This window comes from Lactuca serriola, chromosome 1, assembly GCF_051521515.1.
Source record: "Lactuca serriola cultivar US96UC23 chromosome 1, Lser_US96UC23_V15, whole genome shotgun sequence".
Taxonomy (NCBI): Eukaryota; Viridiplantae; Streptophyta; class Magnoliopsida; order Asterales; family Asteraceae; genus Lactuca; species Lactuca serriola.
In genome coordinates, this window is record NC_136408.1 from 90,503,740 (window position 1) to 90,530,244 (window position 26,505).

General features: G+C 32.4%; 1 protein-coding gene across 1 annotated transcript; it reads right to left on the bottom strand.

The window, feature by feature from the left end:
* Positions 1-271: 271 nt before the first annotated feature.
* On the bottom strand, positions 272-11,759 carry LOC145095040 (protein ECERIFERUM 26-like). Its single transcript, XM_079032983.1, has 2 exons — positions 11,297-11,759; positions 272-1,442 (listed from the first exon to the last, which is right to left on the bottom strand). Exons 1-2 carry the CDS (start codon positions 11,723-11,725, stop codon positions 573-575), a joined length of 1,299 nt encoding a protein of 432 aa, XP_078889109.1. The 5' UTR covers positions 11,726-11,759; the 3' UTR covers positions 272-572.
* Between the last annotated feature and the right edge of the window lie 14,746 nt (positions 11,760-26,505).

Consider the following 26,505-nt stretch of genomic DNA (forward strand, 5'->3'; position numbering starts at 1 on the left):
AGTGTTAAATAGTTTATTCTTTTTGTTGTTCATACACCTTTGTATAGTATAGACTATAGAGGGCCTTTTATGTAACTTGTATCTGATATATATATATATATATATATATATATATATATATATATATATATATATATATATATATATATATATATATATATATCAGATACAAGTTACATAAAAGGCCCTCTATAGTCTATACTATACAAAGGTGTATGAACAACAAAAAGAATAAACTATTTAACACTACTCACGCCCACTAATTGTTGGAAATACTGATTCTTTCAACTTCATTTATTGAAATATTTGCTTACTTGTTACAACATATTTTGTTTGATAACAAAACACACTTGTCAATCATTAAAATAGACGGAAATGACAACTTGTGATTGCTTGCATCAATAATATTGTTTTGTAACTTTCTTTATGCACTCCAAATATTTTATCGGACAACGGATGATATCACATACTAAAAGATTTACTTATTAAAAAAGATAAATTTTGCTATATGTGGTACAAGATAAATAAATATTAAAAACCCAATTCATGAAAATACATCTACCATTAGATGTTTATTCAATTTGCCAATCGTCCTTAAGTACCATTTTAAGGTCAACCACCTTATTCTCCGGCAAGGTTATGCTCACTATCCTTCCATCGGAGCATCCTTTTGGTGTTGGAAGGACCAAAACTACACCTTCATCATCAATATTATCAATAAAACAATTTACATAAAATGGTTTTTGTCCTCTCACTTCAAATTCATAAAACGAGACGTCACTTAGATCAACAAAAGTCAAATTCACTCCATAAATGAGAAAATCGGGAAGCTTATCATCCATCTTCATTACTTCTTCAATTTTCATTCGCTCATCGACTACATGATTCATCATCAGCAACCCTAGTTGCATAAGGTTACATTCATCTATTGGAATATCCGTTTTGACAACACCAACTGTTTGACTTTTATTTGTAATAATTCCTTTGGTTCTGTTTCCGAAGTCACTTTTGCATACAGTTACAGTTTGTAATCCCAACCCTTGTCTAATTTTTCCCAAGCAATTCCAAAGTACAACGCAAATACATTCGAATAAAGGAACTTGTGGCCCAAATTTCTCTTGACATATCTTCGCTTGCAATCGAATCAATTCGAACATCGAAATATGAAAGGAAAAGGTTTCCATTTTAGTATTATTTGAAGTAGACCAATGATCTCCAACTGGGCCAATTTGTTTTATAGAAAATAGATCTTTGCTCGAGTTTAGGCTTTGGATATTATATGTTTGAGTTTGTTGTTGAGCCATAGTGAGTGGTTGTGCAGGGTAATGGTGAGCAATGGCTTCAGCCCATAGTCTCATGAATGTCACAGCGGAAAAAACATCACCAAGTACATGGGACCAACTCATCCCAACTGATGTGGCCCCACATTTAAACTTAGTTAACTGTATAGAAAGAAAGAAGCTAAATGCTAGTTATTTAAATATTTTTAGATGATCATATGATATTAACACAAAAAAACAAAAAAAAATGGTTAATAAGAGGATATACATAAAGTATTACTCCTTAGAAGAATTATGACTCATTAGAAGAGTTATAGTGCACATTGTGAATCTGTACTATAACTCATTAAATTTGTATAAATTCTTTGTATGAATTTGCACAAATTCACAGTGTGAATCCGCATAGATTTCACATGGTGAATATTACAGACTCACAATGTGAATCTGAACAAATTTACAATATAAATCTGAACAGATAATTTTTTTTATATCAATGGATAGAGGATAAAAATTTATGGATATCTATAATTTTGTTTTTTTTATATGAAAAACTTGCTTTAAAAGTTGAGAAAAAAATTGGTTCATTGGTTCTAAGGTTTAAAATTGTTCATTGTTGAACCCAAAATATATATATATATATATATATATATATATATATATATATATATATATATATATATATATATATATACTATGAGATCACAAAAATTTTTTTGAATTTCTTTTTGAAAAAGTCGCAGCTTTTTATATAAATTCACTAAAAAAATTTTGAATTTTTTTTTATAAAAAAAAGTTGATTTTTTTTTTCAGCGAATTTTAAGAAAAAGCTGCAATTATTTATAAAAAAAACCTCAATTTTTTTTTTGTGATCTCTAAACATTTTTTTATGCATTTTTATGATTTTTAGAGTTTTTTAGGGTTTTTTATTATTAATAGAACTATATATATATATATATATATATATATATATATATATATATATATATATATATATATATATATATATATATAAAGGTTGTAAAAATCGTTTGACGTTAGCTAGTCGGTGTACTGAGGTTAAGGGATTAATCGGCTAGGCGGGGATTAATCGGGGACCATTAATTGTTAATTTGTTGAATTTTAAAAAAATTAAATATTAGTAATATCATTTAAAAGTTCATAAATACCGCTAATATCATAACAAAACAGGTTAATATGATTAATAAAAGACTAATCATACCGTAAATAGTTTCTATTGAGATATAACTTCTTCATAATGTTAAATTTTCTTGAAGTTCTATTGCTTCACTCATTGTGTATGCAGGGATTAATCGCTAGGTGCCCTCTAATCGGTCGAGTAGCGCCTAGGGATTAATCGGGACCTAATCGAGATTTTTACAACAGTGATATATATATATATATATATATATATATATATATATATATATATATATATATATATGTTCAGGTTCATTTGAGACCATGTTAATTTTGTGAGACCATGAGACCAAATCAAAAAATAATTTTAAAATACAAAATACAAGGAAAAACCCAAAAATTCTTTTTTTAATTATTATTTTCGGAACTTTAATTGCCTAAAAAAAAGTTACCTTTTTTTTTTTAAAAATACGTGAAATAATCTAATATAATATTACATTGTAAATATTCTAATTTAATTTTTAGAATGTTAGAATATTGCAATAGATTTGTCAAATATGTAAAATATTTTAATATTTTACTAGAATATGTAAAAAAAAATATTTTTTATCTATTTATTTTTGGTATTTTTTTAATTTTTTTTGGAAAATATAAATTCCGAAAATAATATTTGAAAAAAAAATCGATTTTTTTTTTTTATTTTTTCATTTTAAAATTGTTTTTTTTATCTACTAAATGAGTGGTTAGGATTACGTCTCACAGTCTCACAAAATTAGACCGTCTCACATGAACCTATATATATATATATATATATATATATATATATATATATATATATATATATATATATATATATATATGCCGATTATTTTTTTTAATTAGTTGTGATAGATGGTCCTTGTTGAAATTATTATAACACTGATAGGAAAAATGTATAATAATGCATTAATGTATTCCAAACTACACACTTTTATATTCGTAAGGACTATAAGTCTACAACTTATGTATTTGGAAACTAAAGTGTCAATGGTGTGTTAAAGAAATATTTGATCGAACACTTTGTATACATTCAAAACATTATATTATAAACTTCTTATGATTATGTTTAGGGCTGTAAACGAATTGAACATTCAACGAACTGTTCGTGAACCATTCGGCGGGAAGTTTGTTTATGTTCGTTTATTTAATAAATGAACGAACATGAACACAAATTATCGTTCGTTTAGTTAAACGAACGAACATGAACAATAGGCTCGTTTGTTCAATTATGTTCGTGAACGTTCGTTTATATTGTTCGTTTACGTTTGCTTATTTTCATTCATATAAGTTCCTTTTATCTTTATATATGTTTAATTGTTTTTTATTACATTACTATATTATATGGTCATTTATGTTCATATATATTTGTTTATCTTTGTTCGTTTATATTCGTTTGTTTATGTTAGTTTAACATGTTTACGAACATGAACAATGTAATTTGTTAAACGAACGAACATGAATAAGAAACTCGTTCGTTTAACCGTTCGTGTTCGTTCATTTGTTCGGTTAACTTAAACGAACGAACATGAACAAGTTCCGTTCGTATTCGTTCCGTTCATTTACAGCCCTAATTATGTTTGTTTTACCAAAAAAATGTAGCGCCAATTTAAAAAAAAAAACTAAAATTCAAATTTGTTAAATAAAATTTGTTATGGTAGGAAGTCAAAATATCAAGACTCTATTCTTATATGGGTGTGGTTTACATGTGATTGTAGGGTTAATGGCCTAAGTGAATAATAAGGTTTTAATTTTGTTTATATTAAATCCTTAAGGTTTTATTTTCACATATTCCATCAATATGATTGTATATAACCATTTAAAAAAGGTAATAAGATTTTAATTTTGTACACATTAGGTCCATAAGGTCTTTTTTTGTACATATTACACCAACATGAGTTTTATAACCGTTTAAAGAGGGGCAATAATGTTTCAATTTTGTCCACTTTAGGTCCTTATTTTTAATAATTTTATCATTTCAAGTAACTCTTTTACAATTTATATTAGTATCTAGTTAGATGGTTTCATTATTTCATCTTCTTATTTTTAGTCGTACATTCACCACAACCATGGTTTCAATTGAAAGTTAGATAACAATTTTTTGTTATTTTTACAAAAAAAAAAAAAAAAAAAAACAAACAAACAAACAAATAAACAAACAAAAAAAACTAATAATAATCGAAGTCTTAGTGATTAAGGTTATGTTTGGTGCGCCACAACTTGTAAGCTAGTTTATTTTTCAATCTTTTTTAAGTTGTCATGTTTGACAAGCTAAAAAGTAGCTTAATTAAGAGGTATATTTGAAAATTAAAAAAAACTTTTAAAAAACTATTTTAAGTAGTTTTTTTTTAAACGCTATCTTATAAGCTATTTTTTGGTTTAAAAAGATCGGAAAATAAACTAGCTTATCAGCTAGCTGTGGCACACCAAACATAACTTTAAACACTAAGAGTTTGATTATTATTATTATTATTATTATTATTATTATTATTATTATTATTATTATTTATTTTTTTTTTTTTTGTAAAAGTGACAAAAAAAATTGCTATGTAACATTTCAATCAAAACTATAGTTGTGGTGAATATGCGACTAAAATGAGAAGATGAAATAATAAAGCCATCTAATTAGATACTAATATAAATTGTAAAAGAGTTAGATAAAATGATAAAAATATTAAAAACAGGGACCTAATGTGGACACAATTAAAACCTTATTACCCCTCTTTAAACAGTTATAAAAGTCATGTTGGTGTAAGGTTAGGAGCGACGACGCTAGAATCTGTGAAGAAATAGAGACAAAGGGAGGGTGGTCAGATGAAAAGGTTTACATATGTATTTTTGTAGATCTATGTCGTTATAGCCAAGGTTTGCAGATCCGAGGGAGGGCGGACCAGCTTTATCAGTAGTTATCTATGGTGGAGCTAGGGTTTTAAGATCGACATTCTGGTAGGCGGTGGTGGTTGTTCATATTATTCCGGTAGAGTTCAGCAAACACATTTACACAGGCGACGGAGTTCAGATCGACATAGGGACTCCAACTTTGTCGTTCAGATCTATGTCGTCATCGACAAATTTTGCAGATGCGGCTAGACGTTGAATATCTACGATGTCGTCGTCTTCTCCAACGAGAGGTGTTAGTACGACGACGGTGGTGCTCCGACAACATTGAATAGAGAGTGAGAAAGAAAGATGATGTATGTGTGTGTTACAAGAGACATCTCGGTGGGATAGGGTTATTAGGAGTTGGACTGCATTCGCTTGATTTTAAATCATAAAAGTTATGAAAATATAAGAGAAACAGAAAAAGACCTTTATAAGGACAAACTCGTCATTTTGAAAAAGATTAAAACAAATCGTACCAAAGTTACACTAAATAAAATCTATTGTTTGAGACAAACCACATCAACCAAATTTGTAATTTTGTCCTTTCAGATTTTAACTACGTATGGGCTAATTTTGTTGCCACGTGAGTAAATCGCGGAAGATAAGCTAAATCGCATTCGCAGCCCTAAGTACCACATGTGATTTCTGTGATTATTATAGTTTTTTTGTTTTTTATTTTGTTTAATTTTTCTGATTATTATTTTTAATTTATTCTATAACAGACAAAATTTGTTTATTTCTCTATTGAAAAATGCATGTCAACCACATAGATGGGTTTAGTATGTAGCACTGAGTAGTATGAGCTACCCTTTAAATTTTCCAATCAAATATAAATTTAGTGAAAATTCGTCATAAATCCGTTGTCAGTCCATTATAAAGTCTGATAATTGTGAACTTAATATAAATTCGTCGGTTTATAATGAAAATTGCATTCGGAAATAAATAAATTTATAGTAGTACAATCCTTAAAAAATTTGTTTTTATTTATGAATCTGCCACCCGCTAACCATATAAAATGTTGATATAAACATTCGTCCTATTTTCCTTTTCTATAATAACCACCAATACGAATTTAGGATTAATTAAATAATTAAAAATTGTAATAAAGGTAATTATGTAACTTTATCATGATAACTAAAATAAAATCTCTTAATTCATGGAAATTACCATAAAAATATGTTTAACCAATTATTTAACCATAGCCTCTCATATATACGTATTCTATTTCTGCATCCTTTCATTTTCTTATCGACGTTGTCGACGATGTGAATTGGGGGAAAATGACTTCGATCCTCGTCTGATCAAGAAGGAGAAGATGAACGAAGGCAATAAGGCTGCTCAAGCAGCTCTACGCTTCGTCTTCCTCAGAAGGGATATGCGAAATCTGTTCCTCCTACTCCAGCTGTGAGGTGCGAATCGGAGGAGATTAGGGACTTCAGGTTAGTGTTTTGTTTATTGAGTTCGACTAGAAGAAAAGAAACCGAAAAAGAACTCGATCAATATAAGGGAAAACGAACAAAATGCAATAATAGGGGTGGATCGATGATGGATGCCCACTGCGAACAGGGAGTAGGAAAGTGGTGGTTCGGTGGGAGGAACTGATGGCAGTAACAGCTCACATGGGGCATTTTTATTGCTTGATCGAATGGGAGAAAGGATGGTTATCCCGGGTTCTTGATCGATTGAAGAGGGAAGAAATCTGAACCAAAGTAGAAAGAACGAAGGCAGTAGGACAGTCATCGACCATGGCAGTCGTTTGGGTGGCTCCTCTTCCACATAAAATAAGAACGGGATCAGCAACATGTAACCTTCTTCCTTCATTTTTTTTTTGTGATTCTTGACAGAATCAATATACCTAAGTGGTTGTTTGGGCTTTGGTGTTTGACAGAGTAAATGGAGCAGCCTATCTCCTGTGAACCATCTTGAGTTTCTTTCTCGTTGTTGGCAGTGGGAAAACGAAGGGGAAAAAATAGCAGCGACCGACAACAGTGGAGGAGGTGTTCAAGGTGGCCAATAGGTAAGTGGAATGGGGGCTGCTTCAGCAGCCTCCCTGTTGCTTCTATTTACTTTCTTTTTACTGAAATCAATGGAGTTTTGGTGGGTTTTGGGTATGATTTTTGACAGGAACTGAACAAGGGAAAACGAAAATGTGATGAGGCTACTTCTTCTTGACAGGAAAATGAAAGAATGAAAGAATCTGTAAGCTACTATTAAGTTCAAATTCTTTAAGAATATTCAAAGTCATTCTGCAAGAATGGTCTACTCTGTAAGAATATTATTGCTGTATTCTAATAAAATTATAGTTAATTAGATATATGTTTAATGTGCAGTTGTTACAAGTGTATCACTACAAAATATTTGAAAATGAATTTGTGATAGAAATGGCTTGAAGACCTGATGGGAAAGACTCCTTGTATAAAATCATTCTCATGCAATACAATTCTGACAGAATGCCAATCTCACAAAATATCAATCTCCTAGAATGCTAACATATTTTTGAAGTGGCTTAGAGGTTTAACATACACAAGACATCTAGAAACGAAACAAGAAAGTGAATGAGGATTCTTTCAAGAATGTCGATATATATATTTTTTTGCAAGAGATTTCAAGAATGAATGTAGTTTATGTTCATAGTTGTGTTCTTTTAAGAATGAATGTAATTACTTATTCTAAACTATTAAAATTTGTCTTATATAAAAGTTGTATTCATTAAAAATTATTGGTCCTGATAATATGTGTTTATAATATTATGTTCATAGTTGTATACCATTCTGACAGAATTACAGAATATCATTCGAACAAAATAACATTCTAATAGAATAAAATCAATTTATGTTTACAAATTACGTTTGAAATTGAAATAATTTGAAAAAAATCAAAAATTTTAAATCAAAATCATTAATTATCCCATAAATCTCGATTTTTCCTTTTTTAATTTTGTCTCAATTGACTAAAATGCCCTTATAGTGAAATTTGTATGATTATATGATACATGCTACCCTATTGTACTATCATAGACCCTCAGATCATGACTTTTGATTCTATTCCATCCGATGATCCATATTTGTACATTCTGGCACACAATAGTTACTAGAAACTAACTAACCTAAGCATATATATATATATATATATATATATATATATATATATATATATATAACTAGGTTCAAATGTTTTTAGCAACTATTGTGTGCCTAAATGCACCAATGAGAATTCAAGAAAAAAATAAATCATTAATGTAAAAAAAAGGGTAGATGAGTCATTTTATCTTTAGAAACTAAAAGTAAATTCTTATATATTTGGTATATCTCTTAAATCACGTCTACTATTATTTGACTTATTTCAAACCATCATATCCACAACCCTAATGCAAATCATCGACCCTTTTTTTTGGTGACGCGTCTTCTTCAACAGATCGGGAATAAGGAATGATCGAATGGGAGCAGTTAAAAATCAAGGGCACTAGTGAGGGTCAATAGATTCGCAAGGAGGGTTGAGAAAGGGACTTCGGTCCTCATCGTCGTCTTCATCAGATCGAGAAGGCATCAAGCGATTCATGGAAGTCGAATGGTGGTCCGGTGGTTCAGAGATCGTGAGGGCACAAGGGTGGTTGCAAATTGGGAGTTGTAAGGTGACAGTAAGTCGTATGGGGTGGTGGCAATCGGCAGGTGGGTGGAATCGGTGTTGGAGGAAGTTGGGCAACAATGATTCAATCAATAGGTAAAGGCTCATTCTTTTCTTTTTGTTCTTGTTTGATTTGGCAGAACTACATAGGTGTTCGTTTGATTAACAATCGATGAATGTTTGTAGAAATGCCTCAAAGAGAATTTGGCAGCTTTGTTGTAGAAATGACCTGAAAGAAAATTTGATTTCTGTGTTGCATGCCAGGTGTTTGTAGAAATGCCTCAAGGAGATTTTGATGTTCAAATTCTTCAAGAACACAAAAATAATTCTAACTTGGTTGTTTGTGTTACTTGGTTCTAACATGTGGTATGTTTATTTGTTAATTGTCTGAAAGAGTATTTCTTTTTATTTTCATCATTAAACCTTTTGATATGTTTTTTTTGTTGTTGTTATTAACTCCTTATTTGTTAATTACCTGAGTAACATCAATCTTTGCTATTGGTATTTGATTTTTTTAATCAATTGAGGATGAAGATTTGATTAACCGTTTATAAGAGATTTTTACAAATTTGAGACAATTTAGAACTTAAACATTGTATGAATGAGAAAACTCTTCTCAAAAGCATTTGTAATCACTTGATTAAATAAACAATATGTGGAAAATATCCAATATTCATACCCTCGTTATTGTATATTTGAAATCTAAAATTATATTAGCAGTAAATACAATACTTTTAAATGTATTCTATGTATTCTATCAGAACGTATTCTACTAGAATAAAATCGATGTATTCTGTCATATTCTATGTATTCAACCAGAATATATTAAGTGATAGTTAATTGCAAGTAACATGTTTTTAACATTTTTTTTTTGTATTTGTGATAGGAATGACTGGAAGAAGGCGTTGAAGACCTAATAGGAATAACTTAAAGAATGAATAAAGTTTGATCATACTCACAATTTAAGAATGTTGTTATTTTTTAAGAATTTTAATCATTTTTGTTGATATTCTTTTAGAATATGTATAATTATATTAAAATATATAAGGTTTTTAGTCTGTAAGAATATGTATGAATTTGTATTTAAGTTCGGATGTATAAGAATATATTGAAATGTTTGTTATTTTTCAACATCTGATTCAAGAATTTTGTTTTTCTTCAATAATATTTTATTAGAATAAAATTCTGAAAGATCATTATTCTAACAAAAAATATTCTGACAGAATAAAATCGGTAAAAATTGAAATTGAATTAATTAAAAAATTCAGATTTTTTTAAATTAGGAGAATTAATCATCCCTAAAAATCCAAAATTTTCCTTTTATAAATGTAGTTAATTGTCCAAAATACCCTTTTGCTAAAAATTGTGTGATTATATGGTACATGTTATCCCATTGTAATATCATACACTCTCAAATCATCTCCATTGATTAATTTCACCCGTTGGTCTAGATTGTGCATTCTGACACACAATACTTAATAAAAACAAAATAACCTAAGCCTATATATATATATATATATATATATATATATATATATATATATTTATTGGTTCTTGAAAAAAGACCTAACTTTTCAAAACAAAAAAACAATTTCCTGACAAACTTTAATCATCTTTTGATTATTATTTTTTATTATTCGTTTATTAAATTAATTATTTAGATTGTTTTTATTTAAATATAACTTATTATTAAAAAAGATTACTATTTAGATATAATCATTTTTTTAACTATTATTTTTTATTAATTGTTTATTAAATTACATATTTAGATTATTTTTATTTAAATATATCTTATTATTAAAAAAGATTATTGTTTAGATTATTTTTCTAATTAAATCTTTTATTTTTCATTTTTTTCTTTTTTTTTAAAGATTTTTACAAATAATTCTTTAATAGGATTTTTTTATTATTTTTATTATGTTTACTACTTTTTATTAAAACAGTCATTATTCTTTAGTTGGAATAAATTTGACTTGGTGTAATCATAACTTTTTCCGGTTACATTATTTAATGCAAATTTTACAATATTTAATCGTAACTTTTTAATATTTTGTTTTTTAATATGAAACTGCTTTTAAAAAACACGATAATCCGAATCTGTAACTTTTTTTTACAGCTTAGAAAATTTTTTGTATAGCTTTTTATAACTTATGAATGTTTTTAACTTTTTCACTTGTCGTTCGTATCGTAAAAAATTGTTCGTTTAAACGTGAAAAAAGATAAGTAAAAAGTTTGACGTTATAAAATCTTTAACTTGAAAAAAAATAAAAAGATATATAACCGCTGTTTTCTTGTAGAAACAAAAAAAAAAAAAAAAAAAAGATTAGCAAGCAAACCTGTATCATAACCAATGGAGAAAACTCTAGATCGGGGCCAATAACGTTGTTAGGAACAAGAAGCCTGTCTCTCGAATCATCTTTAGATTTGAGCCATTCATCGAGGTTTAGATGACACCTGGCTTCGATGATTCGCAACCCGCTGTCATTGCATTTTATGAATGGACGACCTGAGTTTGTCCTTCTAAATCGACCACATGGGATATAGGCATAGCTTAACCAAATGAACATTGTTTCCTTAATGTTCCTTGTTGTCATGCCATCAAACGCAGGAGCTGTGAAATAGTAGACGAATCGAAGGTAGTGCAGCTTCATGGATAGGTCCATGGGAGTTAGCTCCTGAAACGCATTGTTCCCAGATATAATCCCAGGAACGACGCTAGAGATTTTGATATCGTAAATGGGGTTTTGCTCTTTCAATGACACCATGTTTCCCTTGTCACTGAATTTTGGAAAGGAGATGTTCAATTTGATGGGGTTATAGTGTTTTTATAAAGCGAAGAGATATGTCATTGTTTGGACAAGTGGACACGTGTTACTTATCTATATCTAGTAAGTATTTAAGGAGAACTTGTTTCACATAATGTTTTTGTTTTTGGAAAGAACAGATATTATTAAAAATTAAAATATAAAATAGAATATGATAGAATTTGTCAAAAAAAAAAATCGAATATTTTACTATGTCAAAGAAAGTCTATCACATACATATGAAACATATAGTATTTTGCAATCTGCATGAATCCCACAGATTTGAGGGATCCAAAGAGTTGATATCAAGTAGTGAAAAACGGGTCCAACTTGGTAGTTATAACATTCGCAACCTTCTTTTTTAGACAAATCACATACTGATATTACACACTTTTATATATAGTATTTTGGTAATTATAACATTCGCAACCTTCTTTTTTAGACAAATCACATACTGATATTACACACTTTTATATATAGTATTTGAATATATTAATTTGATAAAAAAATTATAATAAACTTAAACCGATAGAATTTATGGCTAAGAAAAAATATTACACTTTTTATAAGAAAGTTTATGTCACGATGAGACTTGAATCCTCCGCCTCAAAAAAAAAATCAACACCTAATATCATTGAATATTAAACACACAATTTAATTAAGTCTACAAAACAAGAGATCGATGGAATACCATATATTCGTTTTCCCGATCATGTTTCCTTTTATTGATTTAGTCAAAACTTTTGTATTACTTTTTTTTTTTATTTATATACTTAACTAAAAACTATAAATGTTTATATTCATATATTATTTTTGCTTAATTTTAATAAAAATGCCAATTGGAACTCAATTAGTTTATTAGCAGGGGGTCACCTATTTATCTAAAATCTATTCAATTAAATAAACTGACAAAGTCTTATATAAAATGGAATGGATCGATGTTATTGTCATATTCAAATTAGGAGTTGCATCACACACATATTAACCGATGGATATGTACATGTAGAAAAATTTACTTAAACTCTTAAAGGTACATGCAGCCAAAAATGTATGTCTTTACAACGAATAGCAACATACTATGAAACTACAACAATCCTATGCTATAATCGAAAATTACAAGTTAGGGTTACATACATTTGATATTGTTATAGAAAACAATACCCTTAATATCATTGTAGAACTTTAGAAAGCTTAACACTAAAAGTATGATGCCTTTAATGGCTCATATCCAAACCCTAGAAACTAGAAGACAATTAAAGAAAGAGGAGAGATGGTAGAAATTTCGGCTAAGGCTTCACAAGAGTGAGAGATATGGATGAAAATACAAGAGTTAGAACCCTTTACATAGCCACATGAAAACTCTAGAAACCCTGAACATAAAATAATATAATTTCAAATCAATGAATATCCAGTTTCCTTATATCAATTTGAGGCTTCTAGATTCTCTCTTAGGTATCCCCAAAACCGTCCAACCCTGGAAAGTTCTGGAATCCTTCATTTTGTTAAACTATTAAACAATTACAGTTCAGTTTTTATACATTTAATTAATTCAAATTAGCCTAAAACTAATTCCAAATTAATTATGATTAATTCTTAATTAATTACTATAATTTCTGATTAATTTATTATTCACATAATAAACTAATAAATTATTTCCTCATTCTCCAAATGTCATTCTACACTATTTATAACTACGAGGGAAACCTAAAAAGGACTTTGGTTTTAATTACAAGAATATACCAATTTAGTTATAACCTTAGCCACCTTAGTCCAATAGTCTCCCACTTGGATAAGTCTATAATTACAATTGCAAGTACAACCTCAAACCAAACAACAAAGAGTGATTTCCAAAGTTACTGTCGAACTCTTATTTAAATAAGATATTGGCCATAAGATAAGTGATCAACTACTCCTATGCTCTTCATGATATCATATAGACACGAGACATGAATTATAATCAATCTGATTGTCTAAAATTCTCTTTCCCGATTTTTTGATTTGTGATGACATCATTAGACTACCAATTGAACACATAAATTCAGTCTTGGTTGGGCCTAACGTTATAATGTCAACATCAAATCACCGAGGGGCCCAAAAGATATCTCTTTTCCTGTTAGGGAAAAAGGAACGAATTACTTTATCTATATAATCATACATTTTACTTACCAAGTCACACATGGAATTACTCTTTATAACCTCCAGTTACGAGACCCGTTTGAGTAAACCAATGCATAATTAATTTGCAAACTATGAGCTATATAAATATTATCGTCTTAGAATTACTCATGATTGAATCCATGAAGTGATCTCTAAACGCGGGTTTATCCAATACTCAAATTCCTATATCAAGCATTCATGAATACATTAGTAATCACCAGGCTATGTTCAACTACATTGAATAATCTACTAATGCGTCATGACAATATTAATTCACTACTACTTCCAAAAGTATGGTCGATTGTGGAATTTGAATAACAAAATTATTCAGGAAGTAAACTTGCAAATTGAAACTCAATAATAAACAATTGAATAGGCAGTACACATACTTATAAATAAATCTCTATTATTTAATCGCCAGAAAAATAACAATTTATATTTTTACAAGGTTTCAACCTATCAATTAATCACTAAAACTAATGTCATCTCTTAACCCAATGCTCCTAGCATGCATGATGTGCTTGAACTTGCACGATGCCTTAGTAAAAGGATCAGCAGGATTATCTTCTAATGATATTCAATTCACTAACAAATGTTTGTCTTCAACCCTATGTCGAATATAATGGTATTTTCTATCGATATGCTTGGACCTTCCATTATCTATCGCTTCTTTGTTGAAAGAAACTGCGCCTTCATTGTGACAAAAGAGTTCCATTGGTTCCTTAATAGTTGGAACGACTCCAAGATCCCTGATGAAATTATTAAACCAAGCTGCTTCCTTTGACGCTTTGCTCGTTGCCATGTACTTTGATTCACAAGTAGAATCAACCATCGTCTTACCTATCCATCATTCAATAAGAATACCCATCCAAATTGAGAACAAAAGTAGTCTCTATCTGTTTGAAAGTTGGCGTCACTATAACCATTCACTCTTAACGTATCCTTTCCACCAAGAACTAAGAACATATCCTTAGTTCTTTGCAAATACTTAAGAATATTCTCGACTGTTTTCCAATGGGCTTTTCCTGGATTATCCTAACAAATGACTAACCATGCTTAAAGCATAAGACGGACGATTACATGTCATAGCATACATGATCGATCCTATAGCAGATGCATATGGGACTCGAATCATGTCTTCTATTTCTTCATTAGTATTGGGACATTGAGTCTTACTCAACTTAATAACATAATGAATGGGAAAATCCCTTTTCTTGGAATTTTCCATCTTGAAAGGTTTCAATATCTTATCCAAGTATGTACTCTAGGTAAGTCCAATAATACATTTATTTTATATCCCTGTAAATTTTTATTCCAAGAATGTAAATTGCTTCACCTAAATCCTTCATAGCGAAACATTTCCCAAGCCAAGATTTAACTTCTTGCAAAGTTGGAATATTGTTTCCTATAGTATGTCATTAACATACAACAATAGGAAAGTTAGTACACTTCCACTAGCTTTGACATACATGCAAGACTCATATTCGCTTCTAGAGAATCAAAACTCTTTGACTTTCTCATTAAAATAAAGATTCTAGCTGTGAGACGCTTGTTTTAATCCATAGATGGATTTCTCAAGCTTACATACCTTATCAATAAAATTTTCATGTTCAAAACCTTCTGGATAACTCATGTAGACGTCCTCAGTAAGTTTCCTATTTAGGAAAGAAATTTTAACATCTATTTCCATACCTCATAATCATAAAAGGTAACAAGGGCAAGCATTATCCTGATAGACTTAATCTTAGCTACTAGTGAGAAGGTCTCATTATAGTCAACCCATGGGGTTTGAGTAATGCCCTTCACAGCTAATCTAGCTTTGAATATGTGTACTTTCCCATCTATATTGATCTTCTTCTTGAAGATCCATTTGCAACCTACTGTCTTTTGACCAGGTACATGATCAACCAAGCTCCACACTTGATTATCATACATTAACAAAATATCACTATTAATTGCCTTCTTCCATTTAGCAGCCTTAGGGTCTACCATCGCTTCCTTGTAGTTAGTTGGATCATCCAAATTTACCAATTTATTATCATTGATAAACATGTCACCATTTGTAGTGATATGGAAACCATAAAACTTAGGTGGAATTCTAACTCTACTGGATCGACGAAGAGGTAAATAATTGTTAGTAGGCTCAATTGGAGTTTCATCCTTATGTTGAGTGCTTTTGTCAACTAAGGTTCCTTTATTGGATGACTCTTGAATTTCTTCAAGATCAATTGCACTCTTACTGTCCTTTTTAAATATGGGATCTCTCTCACAAAAGACTACTCTTTAAGCTATAGAGACCACGTTTTCACTAGGTCTATATAACAAGTTTCCAAAGGACTTGTGTGGGTAACCAATGAAAAAGCACCTCTCGGCTTTGGGTTCAAGTTTTTCTTGAATTCTCGTCTCACTATAACCTCAAAACCCCAAAACTTATTGTGCACAAGCGAGGGAGGTTTCCCTGTCCACATCTCATGAGGCATTTTGGCAACCTTCTATGTAGAAACAAGACTTAGGATATGGGTGATTGTCTATAAGGCATACCCCCATAATGATATAGGAAGCGTGGCTTGACTCATCATGGAACGAACCATGTGAATAAAGTTTTGATTGTACCTTTCATCCATACCATTAAGTTGTGGTGTTCTAGGAGGTGTCAGTTGTGAAACAATTCCTCATTCTTTGAGGTAGCCATTGAACTCGATACTAAGATATTATCCACCTCTATCTGATCAGGGTATCTTTATCTTGTTGGCTAATTGATTCTCTACTTCGTGCATAAACTCTTTGAACTTTTCAAATGTTTCCGATTTATGTTTGATAATGTAGATATATCCATATCTACTATAATCATCAATAAATGTCATGTAGTAGTGATTAACATCCCTTGTGGTGGATCTGAAGGGCCCGCATACGTCAGTGTGGATCAGATCTAACAGTACTTCACCTCTTTCACATTTTCCAATGAAAGGTGATTTAGTCATCTTGCCCAATATACATGATCCACATTCATCATATGACCTTAAGTTAAATGATTCTAACACTCCATCACTCCATCCTTTTGGAGTTGGGCGATGTGTTTCTTGTTTATATGTACAAGATGATAATGGCATACACATGCTTTTTTATACACCATTAGAAGAATCAATATTAAATACACTATTTCCTAAGTTATCAACACATATAACAATTTCATACGCGCCATTACAAGGAAAACCTTTGAATAAAAAAACACCATTCTTATAAACCAAAATAGAACCATTGTCATTATCAAAGGAGTAGTGATATCCTTCTCTAAAAAAATCATGAAATGAAATTATGTTTCTAGTTATATATCAGAAGAATAACAACAATTTAATAAATTAGTCCAAACACCACTATCAAGCACAAGATCATAAGTTCTAATCTTGGTAATAGGCGATGTACGGCTATTCTGTTGGGATGTTTTATGTTGTGTCAATTGTGTTGTATGCTAGAAGAGTCCATTTTGTAATGAGTTAGGCTTGTCCAACCGGTTATTTATGATTATAGGGTTAGATTATTAATAGTGCATAAATGCACCATATTAGGGTTATCGGTTGTATCTACCCTACATTGCCTTTATAGAGAAGTCTCCTCGAGCTCTTCTAAGGCATTGATCTATAATCATTCAGCACAACTTCGATCATTGCTTTTGTTGTTTTGATTCATATTATTATTTAGAATCCGTTGATCTATTATTTATTACCTTAACAATTGGTATCAGAGCAGGAGATTGTGTAAATCATACGCATATCTTTTGTCGAGTGGCATTAGGGTTTTAAGTTGCTTGTGGATCTATTCTTATCGTTTTTATCGCTTTCATCGATTGGAAACGTTAAATCTTGTTCATTGTTAAGCCCTAAACTCAAGTTCAGTTTACACATCTGATTCTTTACAAGTTTTATGTGAATCAACAACATGCAGCATGTCGATCCTCACACTCAATCTTTCAATCTTTCCAGCTGTATAGGATTGACAACCAAGATCCCATGTCTCTTCCCACAAGACTATGAAGTCTGGGCTTTACATTTTAAGGACTGTGTTATGGGGATTGAGGAGCACAGTTCCACCATCTGGCATGCCATGACTGCCAAAACATACTCTCACACGGCGACAAATACGGTCATTAAAACTCAGGCTGATTATAATGCTCTTCTTGTTGATCATACATGTATTGCTCAAGACGAGAAAGACAAGATGATGAGCAACATTAATTCGTTGAGGATTATAAGATTTGCTCTTCCAGCCGATACCTTACGTCTAGTCAGTGCTTGTGAAATAGCGAAGGAAATCTAGGATAGATTAAAAGATCTATACTCCAGGGATGCAGATCTAGAACACTCGATTCAAACGCTGCTTCTTTCGGAATTTGGCGCTTTTGTTCAGAAGCCAGAGGAGAAGCTAAATCAAATGTTCAATCGTTTCAATCATCTTCTGAGTAGGATGGTAAAATACAAAATAAGACGTGAAATAATCGAGCAAAAGGTTACGTTTATGAACGGTTTAAGGTCGGAATGGAAGGCGGTGGTGTTTACTGTTAAAGCTCATGAATAGTTCAAGAACTATTCTTTGGCGAAGCTAGTGGGAATTCTCTGATCCCACAAAGATGAAGTATCAAAGGATGGGAAGGTTGTTTCTGGGATGGGATCTTTGGCCCTTATTGCGAAGGGAAAAAAGGTAGTAGAAGAATATTCAGAGTCTGATCTCTCTGATTGTGAACTCACTAAAGAAGAATACGCTCTAATGGTGTCAAATCCCAAAATGTTTGAGAAAAAGAACTTTGGACACCTCAAAAATAGGAACTGGAAGGGGAACTATAGTTCAGAAAAGGCTAAGGATGAGAGTCCAAAAAACTCTATAAAAGATGAGGTGAAGAAGGATAAAAAGTTGATGGAAGATTTTGGCTATGACTGCAACTATTGTCATGGCAAGAATCATTTGGCAAAGGAGTGCATGTTAAGGAGAATGAGTGAGAAGAAGGACAAATAAGCTGATGAGGCTTACTATCTCCGAAAGATAGATGAGATTAGAACGGAAAAAGAGTGATGAGGGTGCTAAGCCCACCTTAATTGTGTAGGAAGATGATGATGAGTTTGGAAGAGTTGAAGTCTGGTCGACCGATTTGGAGGATGAAGAAGTTCGGAAACCCACTCATGGTGAATGTTTCGTTGTGAAGCCTGAAGTCCCTGAGTACGAGGGAAGATGCTTGATGGTCCGGGGTGATGTCTCTGAGCAGGGAGGATATGCTACTGATGGCGTTCAAACCTCCGACAACTATTTTGCTGCAAAACCTGTTTCGAAACAGGCCAGTGAATGCGAGAGAGTCGTCATTAAAGTACAATCTATTCTCCAATCTCTTAATATTTCAGTCACTCGTTATGAATCTGAATTAGATGACTTAAAATTTACTGTCTCTAGTTTCAGTGATAGCTTAAAAAGAACTCGTTTAAGTAATTCTAACCTAAATGATCAAATCAACAGAGTTACGAACAAGAGTGAAGAGAGACAAATATGGATAGAGAAGTTGGAGTTAGAGCTGAGTAGGTATAGGGATGATGTTATTTATTTGCAACGAGACAATTTATGGCTTTTAAAACAAAGAAATATTTTCTGTTTAATTGCTAAGCGTCTTTATTTTAATATCACTCAACTACATCTTGACTGTGAAATAGGCAAGAATATACACAAAATGATTTTGCCCTTTCTCGAATTAAAAGAGGATGAAATCAATGCAGACTACTACAAATGTGAATCCGGAGTGTCCTCGGATGATGTTTCTGAATCTTACAAAGTAGGACTTGACAAAATTGAAGCATACATTCAGTCAAAGGCTCATAAGTACATGCTAAAACACATGTTAGATGAGAAAGATAAATAGCAAATTAAATCTGACACTGTGCCAAAATTTGACTCATTATGCACGAAATTGAGTTTGGAAAATACATTTGATACTAAAAATGTTTCCGAATTTGATGAGAGCGAAATGAGTGAAATTTCTGTGGAGCATGAGGTAGATTGCTCCGCTTTTGTTCAAAATGAGCCTGTAACCAAGAAAGATCTCATTTCCAAAAAGTCCATTGAATATGTTCGCATTTCTAAAAATAAAGGCTCAAAAGTTTTAAAAGAAAAAGCAATAGTTTTTCAGAAAGTAAGAATTGTTCTAAATCAGGTTTTCGCAACAACAGGACTGGACAAAAATCAAACGCCAAAACTAACATCCATTGTAGATGAAGCTAATGGAGACAGGTGTGATGAATACTCTTGGTCCGCTCCTATTGATAATGCAGATGAAACCAAAGGTCTCTCTGAGATGACCTCTTGGAGAACAAAGGGGAGATACGTAGCTGAACCTTTAAATAAGGTTAACTCTAGTTACGAAAGAGGTTGTTCGAGTGGAAATAAAAATGTTCCAACTGAAACATCATCCGAACCAACCGACACTCTTGTTAGAAAAACAAAACCCAGGACTAACATTCATAAGTCAGCTGAGGACTTCATTGCTAAGAAACGTCAACAAAATGCTAGATATCAAAAAAACTTAAAAGAAAGAAATCACTTCTGGAAGTCCAAAAATTCTAATTTTGTTAATCAAGAAAGATCTACAAATCAGATTATGAAAGTCTCTTCAAATCCGAATTCTAAAAGGTTTTCAAAACCACAATCTTCATCTCCACAAGTTTCAAAACCACAAGTTTTTCCGAAACAATCATTTCCAAAACAAAAGAAACCTTTGGAAAAGACTACACCTAATTTTTCCTCAAAAACAACTATTTCAAAATATGTCAATACATCGAAAGTTGTTATGGGCAAAGGAAAAGTGATTTCAGAACCTAAAATTTCCATCAAGATTTCTGAAGCGAATTTAAAGGAGGAAAAGAAGTTTATGAAAAAGGTCACTAAGCAACAGATTGAAGCTAAGCAAAGAAAAATCTCTTTTAAAGAAAAGAACCCTAAAGATAATAGGATTGTTGTTTTCAAAATCACAAAAGGAGAGAATTCTACTTTGAATAAGCAATCTTATTTATCTGATGAAGCTATAACTTTTCCTGTTTCTATAAAAGCCTCAAGTGGACCCAAGCAACTTTGGGTTCCTAAATCTCTCTGAATTTTGTAGGTGATTCATGACGAACAGTTCAACTCCGAATGGTATATTGACAGTGTGGCTGTTTGTGTCACATGACTGGAAGGAGAGAAGAATTGAGGGAATTAAAATCACTAAAGGATGGAGGATGGTCAAGTTCGGAAATAACTCGATCGGGGAAATCAAAGGATATGAGATGATTACGAATGGGGAATTCTCCATTCGGAAGGTAGCCTATGTGGAACCACTACAACATAACCTAATTAGTGTATCTCAATTGGTTGTAGGCACTGGTCTGAAATTTTCATTCGATGACGAGGGATCTGAAATCGTAGATAAGAAAACAAAGGAAGTTCTTCTGAAGTCCAAGAGAAAAGGTGAGATTTATCCGTTGAATTTGAATCCTATCAAAGGGAAGCCAACTATTTGCCTTCTTACGAAAGCATCTTCGGATGATAGTTGGCTTTGGCATCGAAGGCTCTCGCATCTCAACTTCAAGGATATCAACAAACTTGTACTTGGTGATCATGTGCGAGGAATGCCTCTTCAGAAGTTTGAGAAGGGTCATATCTATGTTGCTTGCGAGTTGGGGAAGCAGAGTAGGAATAGTCATTCAAATTTCATCAACACCAAAGTGATTGAGCCACTTGAACTATTACATATAGATCTTTGTGGTCCATCAACCATCGAGAGTATTGGCGGTAAAAAATATATTCAAGTTATTGTTGATGACTTTTCTAGATTTACCTGGGTTTATTTTCTTAAACATAAATCAGAATCCTCTTCCAAGCTTAAACACTTTATCAAGCAAATTGAACTTCAACTGCGAAAGCTAGTTCGGAGCGTTCGCAGTGATAATGGTTCGGAGTTCAAGAACCAAGTGTTTGAAGAATTCCTAACTGAAAAGGGAGTTGCTCATAACTTCTCTTCCCCTTACACTCCTCAGCAGAACAGAGTCGTTGAAAGATGAAATCAGTCTCTATGTGAAGCTGCAAGGACCATATTATCTTTTTGCGAACTTACCACTCTACTTCTGGGCAGAAGCTATCGAAACTGCATGTTTCACTCAGAATCGATCTCTCATCAATAAACGATTTTCAATAACTCCCTAGGAGATTCTGAATAAAAGAAAACTTAATGTCAAGTTCTTTCATGTCTTTGGTTCCAGGTGTTTCATCCACAATTCTAAAGAACAACAAAACAAATTTGATGTAAAGGCTGACGAGGGAATTTTCTGGGCTATTATCTGACTTCTAAGGCATATAGGGTTCTCAACAAGAAATCTAAAAGGATTGAAGAAACCTATTATTTCACGTTCGATGATAACTATCTAAAGAAGTATCAGACGTCAGATCGTCAATCTGAGGAGATCTTTCCTGTGACAAATCCAATGGCGATTCCTCTCTCAAATCTCTATGAGCAATTCATGAACCTGTTTGACGAGCCAGAAAAGGCGATCTCTTCAGAATCAAAAGCAGCAGATAATAAGGAAGATGAACTAAAGAATATTTTTGTTGACTCTACAAAAGATCTTGGCAATGAGCCACCCAGTCTGAAGGCCTCTGACATTCCATCTCCACCACTAGATACGATTTCTACAGTTCAGGGGGAGTGTTCCACATATACCTCCACATCTAGTACACCTATTCAGGGAGAGTATTCAACTCTTCAAGTAAACCACAAAAGTCCGATCCAGGGGTAGAATCCAATTTCGAATGAAGAGCCTCATGCACCATTCCAGGGGGAGAATGAGAACGAAAATAATGATTCAGATGCTTAGTCGGAATTCAAATATGTAAATGCAGAACTGGATCCATCCTATGATCCGAATTACCCTCCACTGGCTAAATGGACCAAGGATCATCCCAAAACTCAAGTAATCGGAGTGACTTCTTTAGCAGTTCTTACAAAAGCTCGGCAAAAGGCGAATCAAACTACATTATTTTCAAAAAATGGAATTTTGCATGTTTAATTCATTTATCTCCAAAATTGAGCCCAAGATTGTAAAGGTTGCTCTTGATCACTCAGATTGGGTGCAAGCTATGCAGGAAGAGCTTAATGAATTCGAACGTAACAAGGTATGGGGATTGATTCCAACTCCGAAGGATGCTTCTGTGGTCAGTTTAAAATGGGTGTTTTTGGAACAAGCTTGACAAGGAAAGGAATGTTATCTAGAACACATCTAGGTTTGCTGTGAAAGGATACAACCAGGAAGATGGCATAGACTACGAAGAGACATTTGCACCGGTTCCAAGGCTTAAATTTGTTTGCATTTTCCTCGCCTATGCGTCTCACAAAAATTTTGAAGTCTATCAGATGGATGTAAAATGTGCTTTTGTGAATGGTGAGTAAGAAGAAATGCTCTACGTAGATCAACCACTAGGTTTCGTGAATGAGAAATATCCATACCATTGCTACATTTTGGATAAGGTTGTGTACGGTTTAAAACAAACTCCTCGAGCATGGTATGAAACCCTTACTCAATTCTTAAAACAAACAAAGTTTAAACAAGGCTTGGTTGACCCAACCTTCTTTCGTAAGAAATATGGTGACCATCTGATGATTTTCCAAATCTATGTTGATGATATCATTTTTGGGTCAACCAATCCTAGATTGACTGCTGAATTCTAAAAGTTGATGGAGACTAAATTTGAGATGAGCTCAATGGGTCCTATTAATTTTTTCCTTGGTTTAAATATTAGATAGAGTTCGGTGGGGATATTTATCAACCAGGAAGCCTACACCAAGTCATTACTTGTGAAATTCAGAATGGTAGGAGATTCACGAGTCAAGGTACCGATGTCATTCAAAATGAGGCTAACACCGTACTTGGACCAGCCTGCAGTGGATATTACTCTCTATCGGCAAATGATTGGATCTTTAATGTATCTAACATCCAGTCGACCGGACATAATGTTTTTTTTTGTTATTGTGCTAGGTTTGAGGCGAATCCTTGTGAGCCACACATGGCTGTTATGAAGAATATTCTGAGATATCTTAAAAGATCATCTTCTCTCGGAATATGGTATCCTTCAAACTCCGGATTCTTTGTGCAAGCATTTTTGGATACTGATCTAGGTGGATGCGGTCTCGATCGTAAAAGTACTTCTGGGGGATGTCAGTTTCTAGATGGCAAACTAGTCAGTTGGCAATCAAAGTAACAGACTTGTGTATCCCTATCAACTGCAGAAGCTGAATACATCGCAGCTGCATCATGCACTTCGCAAGTCGTCTGGATAAAAAGCCAACTTCGAGACTATGATATAAACATGAAGAGGAATCCACTCTATTGTGATTCAGAAAGTGCCATTCGGATTTGTCACAACCCAGTGCAACATTCCAAGATGAAAAATATAGCACTGAGGTATCATTTTATAAAGGATCGCGTAGAAGATGGGAACGTTGAAGTATATTTCGTAAGATCCTCTGATCAACTTGTTGATATATTCACAAAAGCCTTACCTGAAACAACTTTCAATAGATTTCTACAAGGTTTAGGAATTATAGAAGCAGAATTTGTTCCAAAACCATCTTCGTAATCCGAATGCATCTCTTAAGTTCTGAACCAGTATGAACCCTCGGAGGTACTCGTAACTCACTGTTCACATTTCCGAAAGGGTCCGAGCGCTCGCAACGCCTCGGAGTCTATTGTTCATCTAGGACTTGGAACATCATGTATCCTCTGTACATTATGTATTTTCGGTATTTTATTTTCTGTTTTTGTTTCTTTTTCAGAAAAATTTCAAAATACAAAAATATTTTCTTTTCTGTTTTTATTTCTTTTTCAGAAAAATTTCAAAATACAAAAATATTTTTCTTTTCTGTTTTTATTTCTTTTTCAAGAAAATCCAAAATCCAAAATATTTTCTTTCTTGTTTATATTTTATCTTTTCAGAAAATCAAAAACTTTAAAAATATTTTTGTGTTATTTTCAAAATTCGTTTTATCCTAGGTACTATTTCGTCACCATAATTCAAAATAATGGGGCTGGTATATTACTCCTATTCTATGTGCTCACTAAGTGTTCCTAGAAGCATGCTGATGCATGTTGACTAAAGCCTCTGAGGCTCTATGTTGAAGCCTTAATGAAACTTTCACTCCGAATGTTTCTTCCCAATCAGGCCAATATTTACATATGTCGTTGAGCTACCTTACTCTTCTCATATTGAGTTAAAAGTTGACTGCTTAGTCATTCACAATATAGCAGAGGTACATTTTTATCTTCGAAACCACCTAATCTTTTCTCCATCACCTTCACTTTCACATTTGTAACCCTTAAGACTCTCAACAATTACCACTGAGGTTTATGGTTACACAAATTCTGTGTTAATGATCTTCAAATTGTTTTCACCACGATTTGAGTGAAACCCATAATCTGAATCCTATTTATGTATTGACGGTGAACATTTAATAAGTTCTTGATTTTTCACTATGGAATTGATGACATTCAAACCTCGTGGTTTGCACCTTGAAATCTCATTATTTATATTTGTGTGAGATCTTAATGGAATGCTCTCAACCTAAGACATTCCTTCCCAATAGATGCAAATTTTATTTTTTTGAGATTTCGATTTTTTCTAGTCTCCTAAATGAATCCTAAGCATATTTGTTATTATGGCTACACTGTTCAGACAAGTACTTATTCCATTCTTTCGGACTTATTTTGAGTTTCGGAATTTGTTTGAAGATGAAACCACCCTTAAGCCTAAACGAAAAGAAAACTTTCACTTTTTCTCAACAAACAGATGATCGTAATTCAACGGGAAGTCATGCAAGCACTTTCGAGTGTCTTTTGATTCCGAAGTAAGAGATCGTTGCCCGTGATCCATCTGCTTTTATGTTAATTTTATATTGACATGATATAACCCTATATATATTTGTTTTATTTCTTTATCTTTACCACACTCTTGTAAGAAAATCCTTGTGATTTTCCAAAAGTCTGGTTTCAGTTTCGGAGAACAGGTATTGGCAAGCTATTACGAATGTGCATAACTAAAATGGCGGTTTTCAAGGGATAAGAATTTGATTTGGGCGTGTGAAATTTTCAAACTGTTCCTGACATCACGCCTGTTAGTTACGCCGCCTGACACACCCAAGCTGTCATATCTTTTCAGGCAACTTTTACGGGATTTGGAAGCGCCAAACGTCGAATTTATCTCACCAGTCACACCGTGTAAAAGGGAAATCAATTTCTTGATTATCATTTACCACTTTCAAAGCTTTTTAAATTCTCCGGCAAGAAAAACCCTCTTTTTCTCAAACACTGTTCATCTTCTCCATTTGCCTCCAAGGCCGATTTTTCTGAAACTCCATCTGTGGCTGAATAGACCGCTTCATCGATGCTACTGAACATCAAAGCCAACCAAAACATCATCTTGGATCTCGACTCATCCAAATACGTTGTCTCTCTCCCACCGATGATTGAGTGCCTTCGCCACTCTCCTTTGGCTCTGACCCTTACCATGGCAGAGAATGTCCCCTTGGT